The sequence below is a fragment of the Diadema antillarum genome, unplaced genomic scaffold, assembly GCF_040938485.1.
Source record: "Diadema antillarum isolate AM-2024a unplaced genomic scaffold, OU_Dant_1.0 seq00000622_RagTag, whole genome shotgun sequence".
Classification (NCBI taxonomy): domain Eukaryota; kingdom Metazoa; phylum Echinodermata; class Echinoidea; order Diadematoida; family Diadematidae; genus Diadema; species Diadema antillarum.
The window spans coordinates 544,514-557,281 of record NW_027271545.1 but is presented as its reverse complement, the minus strand read 5'-3'; the positions used below and the strand labels follow the sequence as shown (position 1 = coordinate 557,281).

At 39.7% G+C, this 12,768-nt stretch overlaps 1 protein-coding gene across 2 annotated transcripts in view; it reads right to left on the bottom strand.

Annotated features, from left to right (window-relative positions):
• The window catches only part of LOC139736120 (prokineticin receptor 2-like), a 123,737-nt gene that overhangs the window by 34,180 nt on the left and 76,789 nt on the right, over positions 1-12,768 (bottom strand). For both annotated transcript variants that reach the window (XM_071646852.1, XM_071646853.1), the window contains exon 2: positions 5,296-6,037. In XM_071646852.1, coding sequence (XP_071502953.1) covers positions 5,296-5,771 — 476 coding nt within the window. In that variant the 5' untranslated portion in view covers positions 5,772-6,037. The remainder of the gene's footprint in view (positions 1-5,295; positions 6,038-12,768) is intronic.

Here is a 12,768-nt window from a genome sequence, read left to right as displayed (position 1 = left end):
GTGACGCGACGACGGAATATTAAATCCAAAATAGCCAAGTTATCATCCGGTCCACATAGCGGGGATACAGGCTACTGTCTGAATATTTGCTTTCTAACATTCGGTCAACACCTCTGATGTAAACATGGAACACTGCTTGTAGAGAAAGTAAGAGTCTGGTGAAAAGAGGTTAAAAACGACTTGGGTCCCGTTTTATCAAAAGATAAAATCGATTTTAGATTTCCTTACCACACAGGCTGCCATAAACTTACAGTTGAAATCAAGTACAAGTATATAATCAATTTTAACTCTTCATAAAACAGGGCCCAGGATCCATTTTCAAAGGTTATCGTATTCACACATTTTATACCATTTCTCAAGTCAATATCGTGTTCTATTTTGAAATATCACAACCCTGTCGAATCAAATAAATATCAGAGAATTGGAATTGATTTTATTGATAATACCTTGTTCATTCCAAATGCTGTTTTAATTTCGACTCACCTCTAAAAAAAATCATTTTGACTGTAGGTTCCCTCAGTTGGCACATACAACTGAACATCGACCTCGTATTAAATCTTTATATGCAGCTTTGTTTGTTTTCGTATTTCGTGACTTCGACTATCATTAATTCTCTTATTCAATGGAGCGGACACCTCGTCTCATACACTTTAAACATCAATGTTCAAATTTCATAGAGTACTTGAGTTAAAAAGACTTGACGGTCAATCTCACAGAAACATGGCAGAAACTCCATGACTCTAAAATCAATGCGTTTTATATATTTGCGTGTGTGTATGTCAGTGTGTGTGGTTTTTTAGTTTTGTTTTTTGAACTTGAATAAAAGCGAGGATGCGCTTACGTTAAAATACATTTCTGTAGGATTTTACTCTTTTTAATTTGGAGTTCGTGTTGATCTGTTTTGAATCTAGAGAGATAGATTTTGTTTTCAAAGGTGAACTTCTTCACTCTTTCAAAACATTACACTGATTTTATCCGATCTATCGTTGCCGTGAATTTAGTGCTTTTCTGTACGTATGTTGCATACTGCAGTATTTGCCACAGGGATAAAAGTTAATGCATTCATGAGATACTCGAATATTATGTTCTTTGTTGTGGTTATCAGAAGAGTAGCTTTGAATATTGAATATAAATCATATTATGACTTAAGGAAACATATGAACATGATTGTAAACAGCAAAAAGTTAATGAGCGAGACCGGAGTTCTACACGCAGATTGAATCTGACAAACCTGGTTCCTACTGAGTTCATGACTTTCGCTTCAACTTTTTGCGACTCGACAACTGTCAGCTATGAACCATCTGCTGCTGCGCTACGCGGGGTGAGGTTATTATTAACCCACGAAATAATGTAAATGACAGGCGACGCCATCAGCAGAAATCAGATTCCGGGCATTTTAAGTGGACAGGGTGAATTTGACCAGTGCTGATATGAACGTTGAGATAAAAACACTAAGCTTCTGACCAGAATCTTTGGCGGAGATTGTTACGACTTATATTTTCATGAGTATGCGTGCATGCTTGAGACAAACACACACCCATGCGTAGGTCTTTTCTCTCTCATCTTGTTAGCCTGTACAGTTACTTGTGAAGTGCATGTATCTATGTTACTCTTACCCGGATGATACTGCTGCCAAAGACACTTAGCAAGTTGCTTAGTAGCACTTTCACATAACTGACAACTGAAACAATAGTTGCTCCGCGTATTGGCAGTACTAGAAATAGCAATAATAATGTCACAATAGAGGAATGCATTAAATGCCAATTGCCTTGATTTTAATTAAAAATCCGAATTTTCGGGGCCTCCCCCTTCGTCAGGGATGCTGTAAATGCTGTAATTAGCACTGTCATCCCTGACGAAGGGGGAGGCCTCCGAAAATTCGGATTTTGAATTAAAATCAAGGCAATTGGCATTTAAAGGGTGTGTACAGTTCTGGTCGAGGTGAAGATAGCTTTTAACGTTTTGTGAGATATTCAGAAACTACTCTATGAGATGTCAAAGAGCATGCAGTTCTAAGGGGAATCAAAAGTTTATTTGATGAAAATCGGTTTTGAAATGGCTGAGATATCCAAAAACAAGGTGAAACAAAGAGATACTAATAAAGTTGGGGCATGTCGCCTTTCATTACAAGCACTTTTTTGGATATCTCAGCCGTTTGAAAACCAATTTTCATCAAATAAACGTCGAATCCTTCTTAGAATTACATGCTCTTCCATATTCATAAGAGGCTTTTCTTTATCTCACTGAGGAATGTTTAAAACATGAATCCCTACCTCAACCAGTACTGTACAGTCCCTTTAATGCATTCCTCTATTGTGACATTATTATTGATATATATATATATATATATATATATATATATATATATATATGTATATATCTCCAAACAAACAAGTTTGGCTATAACATGCATAATCATGTTATCCACCGGTCATAGGAACCGGTTAAACCTTGGAAGTCTTAGGCATTAAGTTAATGCTCATTTCTTTAACTTATCCCAAGAGGATTTCTCTTTCCCTGTTTGAGTCATAATTATGCCCCTGAAGGAGACATACATGCAATAAGTGCAAAAGAAAACAAATGCATGCCTCCTCCCGACAAAGCGCATTTCCTTCATGACCTGTGCAACACAAAATCATGCTTTTTCTCGTAATATTTGTCCAAATTCTTTTTTTTTCCAAAAATCTTCGGATCAGTCATTCCAGCTATTTAGAAAAGACTCAAAGCATAGATAATGATAGAGACATGTAGTGCACAGGCAGAAGTGATGAAATAAGGCCCTAAAAACCTACCAGAACATGATCACGAGATCGCTGAACGTCTCTACGAACAAACACATTTGGCATTAGAAACTCAAAGAAACCCAAATATACAATGTGGACTGAGTGGATGTAGTAACACATCATTGAACGTTTAAGGGAAATCAGATAATTCGTTCATAAGTTGTCGATGTTTAAAGTTCTGTTAGAGCCATCGACAGATGAGAAGACTACCACAGTTTGTGACGTCACGTATGAAGAACGATGCGAGAGTGTATAGAGAAAATAACTGCTATTGCAAAAATTCAATATATTTTCACTTTTCTAGCATAATGAAAGACTTACCTATTTCACAAAGCAAAGGGAATGATATTACCCTTAGGCTCCTAACTATGTCAGTGAGAAGACGAAGGAATGTATACTTTTCATTTAAAAAAGTTCTAATTTTGTAGAAATTTCTCTTTATTGTTCTTCATACATGACGTCACAAGCTGTACTAGTCTTCTCACTCAGAGATAGTTGCACCGAAAAAAAAAATAAAACTTTTGAACGCACTGTCCGATTTCCCTCAAACTTCTACGGATGTATTGCACTAATATTGCTGTGTTCAATCAATCCACATGATTTATGTATGTGGGTTTCATTCCCCTTTAAAAGTTCTGATCATTTGTAGTGATGGATTCAGATTGTTTGAGAGCCTACATCTGCGTGTGTCTGACACATTATTCAACAGCAGCGGCCAAGGAATGGTATGGTTTCCACTCAGCCATTTATCGGAAGTACAGCTGCATAGGTTGTATAATCCTAGTCTCACTTACACCATACAATACATGCGACCCGGGCACTCTGATTACTATTTCGATTTCTTTCCTCTTTGATTTTAGACTTTCTTATATTGCTCTTTGTCTGCGTCAGCAGTTGGTTGTTGTTATTGTTACTTCACTTTCACTGTACATACTTTCTATAAGGATTACGAGGTCAATCTCAAAGATGTTATTGGTTTCTTATTGCTCATACAATGCACCATCCAACCCCACAAAAAGAACAAAAATCAGGTGAACTTTACATTACTATGAAGAGAAACCGTACTTTATGAAACCATTCTTTATGCAGCTCATATTATTACTTGCAAATGTTAGAATAACCGATAAACGCTTAGTAAATATTTCGATTAAGTTTAGCAGTCACTTTGTGAGTTGTGTTCAGAATATAACTATAAAAATTTTGGTCCCGAATTTTTGAAGAAGTGTACAGGCATCGCTCTTATTGAAACAAGTACATCTTAGAGAAGACACTGAAATGCCAACGTATGTGATGTACAAGTGTATAACCTTACAATAATCATGATTATGTATGCGGATAGATGTAAAAAAAATTAATTTGAATGAATGAACAAGGAAACTGACCAAATTAGGATAGAGCCCTTTGAACATGATTGTTATCGATATCATTGTAATAAAAATTTCTGCTGTATCAGTTTCTGTTACCGATGCCCTGCTGTGAATGTTTGATATAATTGATGTATTTTTTTATACCGCGGGTGGGGTGGGGGTGAGGATGTCTTGTGAAAGTTCTTATGCATGTGTGGGTGTTGTTCTTTTTTTTTTGTAGTTTATATGTTAGTTCGTCTGTTCGAGGTTTTTTTTTTTTTGGGGGGGGGGGGTGGGCGAGATAATGCGTAAATGCTCAAAGGCGATGTGCAGTGTCACTGGTTGAGGGGATAAGAGTGTGTCTCTTTCCGTCGAACTGGGGCATCTCTCAAGACATCGTTTAATCATAGGCGTAGAATGTCTGTGACTTGCATGGCATAGAAAGGCATGTCCGCAGAATTGGTCAGCCTTCATTTTTAAGCACAGGTGGTAAAACAAATGTTGGTGTATGATAGTATGAAAGTGTGAACAATCGAAATGTAGTAAAGTCTTTAGGGTGTTTTCTACGTGGTGGCCGAGAAAGCAATGAATACTACAGTTAGAAAGCAATCCATGCACTGCATTAAGTCCCTTCCGAAGGAGTAGGCAATGAAGATTAAGTGTCTTGGAGCCCACTGGTTCCATGACATTTGCTCCTGCGACAATTGCTCCCATGAAACATCTGCACGCTTATCCAAACATAAATTCTACCCACAAACATAACCCTAATCCTCACATCACACTAAACCTTAAACCCTATCACAACCCTTAACCCTAAGTCACTGCAGAAAATAAGACTGGAGCAAATCGTCGTAGGAGCAAATGTCGTGTCACCGGGCACACTGCAACCAAGGGACGCAAACCAGGCACCTCGTGAATGACAGTTCATGGCCTTATCCAACAAGCCACAGCAGCTCCTCATGAGCGACAAGACCATGGATTCCCTGTTGGACTATCTGCACTATTCAGAGATGCTACACCTTGTAACTTGTGTTGTGTTGTGTTGTGTGTGTGTGTGTGTGTGTGTGTGTGTGTGTGTGTGTGTGTGTGTGTGTGTGTTTGTGTGTGTTTTAAAATATCTGTCTTGCAGTTCATATATTCATTGGGTTCAATTTGGGTCTTCTTACCTGTCCACTGCTATGACGAGGAGCGTATTGACCGATACATAAAGGGACACTATCTTGACTGTCCCCACGATGGGACACAGGATTTCCGGGAGGGTCCAGTCCTGGACCAGGTACGAATGGAGAGTGAGCGGAGCGCTGAAGAGCGCCACCAAGGCGTCAGAAGCGGCCAGGTTACCTATCAGCAAGTTCGTGACGCTGCGCAGGCGTTTGTGTCTTGCAATCAGGAAGCAGAGCAGACAATTGCCGAAGCCGCAGACAACGATGGTGAGTACGAAAGACATGGTGAGGAATACCTTCACTCCCTCTGATACCACGTAGTTTGGTTCTAAGCACCCGTCATCCACTGATACGGACATGGAAAAACTGTCCCCCATTGATACGTTACTGTCCCACATGTCGTCAAAGCTGGCGTTGTAGCTTAGCTGGTAGGCAATCCTTGCCTCAGCTTCTGCTCTTTGGTCATAACTTTCTGCCATTTTGTATTAGAGTATTATTTGCCAGTTCAACGACAAATGAGCAACAGAAGGTTTGAAATGTTTTTCTTGTCAAAGTTATCAAATCCTAAAAGCCTGCCTACATGCACTGTTCCAGCATTGAAGGACGTCCACGGCTAGAAACTTGGCACCAATAATGCTCCTCTGTTACCATGATGAATAGCACGACATCTACGGCTTGCTGTGAAAGATTTCCTTCTGTTGAACAGCTTTTTGTCCTTTGGTAGATTCCCTCAGTATCTAATAATCTATAATGAATGTAAGAAAACAAAAAGAGCACAGGAGAAAAATCAATCATGTGACATTTTCCATGACAAGAGTTGTCTCCATAAAATACATGTACGAAATGATGGAACATGTAATGAGAGCTCCTCTGTTGTGATAAGGTCATTTCTGGCGATAATTAAAAACTGACAGTTATCTCCATTCGAGAAAACAGCACCTGCGGTTAGATGAGATTATGGTTGGCTTAAAGGTCTTCATGTTTATGGCGCCCATATAATCCATTTCGTTGGAAATGTCTGGTAAACTGCACTACATAAAAGGTGGACAGCATTTGGCCATTGAACATGAACAAGTATTCAATCAAGGTATTCGTCACTTATTAGTAATATTCGACTTCAAGAGAATTTGAATGGATACGGTGTACAAAATATGTTTTCAAAAAGTATTTTTCTCTGAATAAGCTGATAACACAAGTTTTCGAAAATAAATAGATGTTCTCTTTTGTACGTACTTTAATTTCTTTCCTCTTACTTTTTTTATCTCCAGATTCATAATTGATTGATTGTGTGTGTGTGTGTGTGGGTGCGTATGTACTTTGATATGCATTTTGATAGCTGAATGACGTCCTTATGGATAAAATATTTTAATTGAACAATTAGCAGGTCTCATTCACTCACTCTCTCTTTCTCTCCCCCCCCCCCCCCCCCCCCCCCCCCCCCCCCCCCTCTCTCTCTCTCTCTCTCTCCTGGGCTTCTTCCGTCTATCGAAATATCTTTCTTGGAGTTCTGTGTTTTCTAATCTCCTCCTTTTCTGTATCTTCATTGTTCAGCACGTTCACATCCTTAAGTAAGTGCCCACTTTAACGGATTGGCCGTTGCGCACTTCTCTCCGATCTCGTCACTTAATTGAGAAGGATGTAGGGGAGCTAGGATCTGATGATCTCGTTATTCCACACTAAATAGGGTTAATGCCACGTGAGTGACCGATACAAGAGCGCCAGGCCCCCAAATCGATATCACATGACAAGCCACGGCAGCTTTTCCCAAAGCTTGTTATTGTCGCCGTTGTTTTCGTTGTCGTCGTCGCCGTCGCCGCCACCGCTTTTGGTGTTGTCAGTCTCATTCATTTTTGTTGATTGCCATTAAATCATGACCAGGTATGACCTCTTGTCATCCAGAGTTCACACGCTCCAAGCAATTTGTGATCTAAATAATGAAAGAACTACAAGACCATATACCCGGTAGTTGTACGCAAGATTTGTCGCGCGTTTCAAGGAGATCTTGACGCTAGCATAATACTATACATACACACTGGCATACATGTACATAGTTACGTATAACGTACGGTATACATGCACGCATTCAGACACAGTGATTATACATCATGCAACCACGCGGACGGACTCTAATACAAAAGCTAAGAAAAAAAAAGAACATCCTCTCTTCTTCTTCTTCTTCTTCTCCTCCTCCTCCTCCTTCACCTTCTTCTTCCTGTTCTGTGCAGAACCTACTGAGAGTATACTTGTTTTTTTCTCCTTTTCCTTTTCCCCACCATCTCTTGTTTCAAGTAATTCCAGCAATACTAACAATGAGACCATCCCCTCCAATCCAGTTTCCTGACATGTCTGCTGGTAATAAAAGATAACTTTGCAGAGACACAAATATAGCAGCGATAAAGAAAAATACGTGCATGTCAACCATGGCTTCTCGACCCAGTATCCTGCTTGTGATATGTGCGCGCGGTGAGATAGGGCACGGAACTTTGCAAGCACCTCCTGAACCTACTCGATCGTCGACATTCTTGTTTAAAAAACAAAAGAAAAAGAAAACGAGACGCGATTCACACACACACACACACACACATACACACACACACACACGGAGGGAGTGGGGATAATGAACTTGTCAAGTAAAGTACGCGTTTTAAATGTCGACTTTAGGGGCTGAACTTGCTTTCAGCTGGCCCTGATTCATAAGAAGGGAGAAAAAGAGATAGAGAGAAAGGAAAAAAAAAACAGCGGAAAGACATACAATGTTATTTCCTTAAAGTAAGGAAGAAAATTATTACAACTTCCATAAACGTTATTGCCCAAAATATGTTTACCTTGGAAAGAAAAGGTTTAGGCCATTTTAAGCATTTTTTTTTAATTTTTTTAATTTTTTAGGGGGCGGGGAGGGAGTCGAACAAACTAACATGCGGTGGTACGATGCAGATATTTCAAACAATTATCACTGAGTGATTGCTTTCATCTCAACAGCTTTGTGTGTGCGTGTGTGCGCACGCGTGTGTGTGTGTGGGGGGGGGGGGGGGGTACTTTTCGAGGACCTGGTGCATGTTGCCGAAACTCCACCACATTCTCCTTCATTCTCACTAGCAAGCCTTTCTCACTCGACCTGCTTTGATAATTGCCCCTGTTTTATACCTTTAACAGTTTTTACGTGTGCAATTGTGAAATACGACTGGTAACTTCTTCTCATAATATCTAAATCATCTCACAAGCCTCTCGATGATTTCTTCAAACACATTTCATGAAAATTATGTTTTGAGTGTGTAGTTTTGCAACTGTAAACATTCCACAATTCTCCTGTTATTACAATATAGTTATAGAATGAATTTGGTGCCAAGAAGACAATTTTACGTCTCAACCTCGCAGGTTGACAGAGGCATTATGTTTTGAGTTGTCTGTGCGTCCGTCTCAGCAAGATCAGAAAAACAGTTCCGTATACTATTTGGCTCGGAGGGCTGGTTAAATCAGAGCAAAATCTTTGATGGTCTAAGGACAAAAGTAACTGAGCTGGTTCAAAATGGTTTTTTTTCCAGTTGCTTTAGCTAGGAATGTTCAGAAGTTATATTTTCTGTTTCTGAACATTTCATGACCAGTCCTTATAAATATTCAAATCAGCAAGTTGAAGATGTCATGCTGTCACAATTTCTCTATTATTCTCTTTCTTTTGAAATGTATTTAGTATTTTTTTTTTGGTAGATTTCTTCTTTGGGTAACTGGAGATTTGTGTATAGGCCAATGGGAAATTTCAGAGGCACTGAGATCATCACCTCATCAAGTTTAATAAAGTGGATTTTACTAATTACTCGCTACTTCTTCGAAAAGTGTGAAATTCTGAAATCCTCTTACACTGTACTTCCGTTTTCCTTGCGTATGATTTTACTATTCAATGAATAAAACTCGACTAACACATGAGGAAAAATTGCACTTTACCCTATGAAAGTCATGATGTAGCTGAATATCTACTGGCAGTTTTAGAGCTATAGACCCATGAAAATACATGCACACAGGAATCTCCGATTTAAAATCTCAAGAAAAAAAAAAGCGGGAATAGAAGGTTGCCTTTCAATTTTAGGTATCAACCAGCTTGCCCACGGGAACCTAACAGATTTGCATTTCGTTTTCCTATTGTTTTACGTATTGCTGGAGCAAACTGGGAAGGTGAATGTTCAACTGTGAACTATCATAACAATACACGCATTCGGGTTGACGGAACAACCAAGTCGCCTGTATGGTAGGCTACGAGCATTCGCTCAAATTTAGGTCACCAATGACATGCAGAGCGCTGTGGAAGGCACAAGGCTGAAGGGATTATAGTTATCATCTGCTTTGAAAAAGGTACTCAATGTGGAGCAGCTAGCGGGTGCCCATCCTCACTCCTCCGGCATATGCCAGCCCAGGTGAAATATGTCGAGGTTGTGTGGGCGATCTTAGATATTCATCCAGTCATCTGGGAACATCTTCCATCCATCATCAATCATTTCCCAAGGTCGCTATGAAGGCTCACTTATATATGTCATCATAACACGGAGTAGAGTTAAGGTGATTTGGATGAATTATTCAATGAATTCACCTCGGAAATCAATGAAAATGTATCATTGACATGACACGTAATTAAAAAGTGATTAAAAAGAAAAGACAATCGTCAAACCAATCTAAAGGAAACTCGGGGCATTTAATTCGTCACTTCCGAACCAGGGTGAAGACGTTAGACCAGTGAAAATGGTCGGTCATATTATTTCTGTATTTGTCTTCCTGACAATGTTTGAAGCTTGTCGTAAAACACGCAGAGCGAAATCTATAGGCCTAAATGTTTCAATCTTCTAACAATGAAAACATGAAACCATTGCGAAATATTGCGGTGAATATCAAGCCTTGTGTAGAGCAAGTGTCACATTTGATCGCCGCCAAGAAAAAAATACTGAAATGGTTATGAATATTCAGTTTTCGGTTTCAGTTTCATTTGTTTTATTTCTCCACTTGTGTAAATGAATAAAATGACAGATTAACGATAATGTTCTCATCTGTAATCAATAAGATAATGTAGCTTTGACTTTCCACATTTTAGATCAAACGTAGTGAACACGCGGCCAGCACTCCTCCACACTCCATCGCCATGGAAACATGACACAAACCAGCGAGACGTTGCGCCCTCTTGTAAGTGTACGGGACTTGTGTAACCTCGTGCATGCGGCGCGGTTCACTGCTCAGAAACAGAAACAAACCTTGATACCTTGATACCTTGATGTAGTAATCCCTTGAAGCAGCTTGTACATGAAGCTATACTGGGATGAACTCGAACTGTGTGTCGTGAGGGAGTGTCATTCAGTGTATGTACAGGTGTCTCACTATCATATAATAAAATGTGAGTATAGGTGCTCAGTGCGAGTAAAAACAGCGTCGATCCTCTTACACAGTGGCAGATCCAGCAGGAGGCTGCATTGCCCTGAGGATGGGTAAAGCAGCTCCTTGAAATATTGTTGGGTTGGCAGTGCTTACTACGGGTCCCGGCAGGCGATTCCATAGTCTTATGGCTCTTGGGTAGAATGGATACTTGTGGGAGTCAATGGTGGATCTAGGGATTGTGTATTTGAGTTGGTGATCTTGTCTTTCAATGTAGTTAGCTGGGGTGATATCGGGTGGGAGGGGCATGGCAACCAGGTGATGTTGGATTTTGTGAAAAAGTGTGCATTGTGCAAGAAGGCGGCGAGAGTGAAGGCTGTCCCATCCAAGTGCTGTTACTAGGGCTGTGGAGGATGACGTTGGGCTGTAATCACATAGGACGAAGCGGGCTGCGGATTTTTGTATTTGCTTTAGTGAGTTGATATTAATAAAAGTAAGAGGATTCCACACTGCAGAGGCGTATTCTAGTTGTGGGCGGACTAGTGCAGTGTAGGCTCTGGTCTTTACTTCTTTAGTACATGGAGACAAGGTTCTGCGGATGAGTTCCAGGGTTTGGCTTGCCTTGTGCCTGATGGTCTGGCAGTGCTTAATTGTTCCACCGAAGGTCAGTCGTAAACGTCACACCTAGGTACTTGTACTCGTTGACTCTGGGAATTACTTGATTGGAAAGGGTGTACTGATAAATACTGGGAGCGCGTTTGCGAGTTATTGAGAGGATGCCGCATTTCTTCACGTTGAAGTTCATGAGCCAGTTTGGGACCAGACCGATAGTAGTTGAAGGTCATGCTGTAGTAAGTGAAAGTCATCATCAGTCACAATCTCACGGTAGACAACACAGTCGTCCGCAAACAACCGGATGGAGGATTGAATATCATCTTGATATTCAATCGCGTCAATGTCAACAGATACATAGGGCTTATGTATACGAACATAATATTGTAGTATGACAACATCGGTTACACAAATCAACCGTTTGCGTGGTATTAACACAGCCAGATCTACACGGCGTATATATCTGCTGTTAACTGTTGTTTTATACGCAAATTACCAATATAAGCAACTACTGAATTGTGTCAAAGTGTTTAAGTTCCTTACTTCATGTATTCAAACATGATGTGAGTTATTAACCATTAAATCAAAAATTGCATGCACCTTAAGTAAACACGACATTCTGACGGAGTTTATCGCAAACCGTAAATCAAAATGCGTAAATTGTATCGTTTCTAGGATTAAAGTTACAATTAACTTTTTGTTTGTTTCAACACTAAATAATCTCAACCAATCCATTAGCATTATGGATTCATTGAGTAAAATTCCATTAGCATAATGATTCACTAAATGAAATTCACAAGGCAAGCTTGCCTTAAAGCCTACCTCCTAGATGTAACACATTCCAATGCATTTTGTATGTTTTACATGGATATTTTTGTTGAGTTCACGAATGGACCGATTTACATACAGTTTTTGGTTAATCATCGACTTGCCGCTACAAGACATTTTAAGGAATAGGCTTATAATGACGTGTAAAACAAGAAAACATACCTCTTTTTAAGGTAGATATTCAAATTCCATGTCGCATTCACTGCTTCACAAACTGAAGAGTATGCACCTTTAAGGCATGTCATCGTTTCAAGTTTTTTTTTCCACCATGCCATACTAACGCAGCTCATAATTCATAATACAATGTATGTACATTGCAGTGCAGATTGGTCACGCTCCTATGCCTTCACATCTCAATCCTAAAGCAGGGATGGCATTGCCACTAGTCACACGTGACCACGCACTCGAGCCCACCATGGCATTACATGCGCATAATAATAATTGCGGAAGCACCTTCAAGGCAAACACACATAGGATTTTAATGCGACGGTTCCGAACGAAATCACTGCTATAACTGTCGAATAACCTATTCATGTAGAGTCAAAATATAGCTGTTAAGTGCATTGCAAGTAATAACGACATCATTATTGTAAACTGTATACCAATTTCAAAGTACAAGGAAATAGAAATAACAAAAAATATAGATATAAATAAAAAGACTAACAATATTGCAACTTGCAAACACTA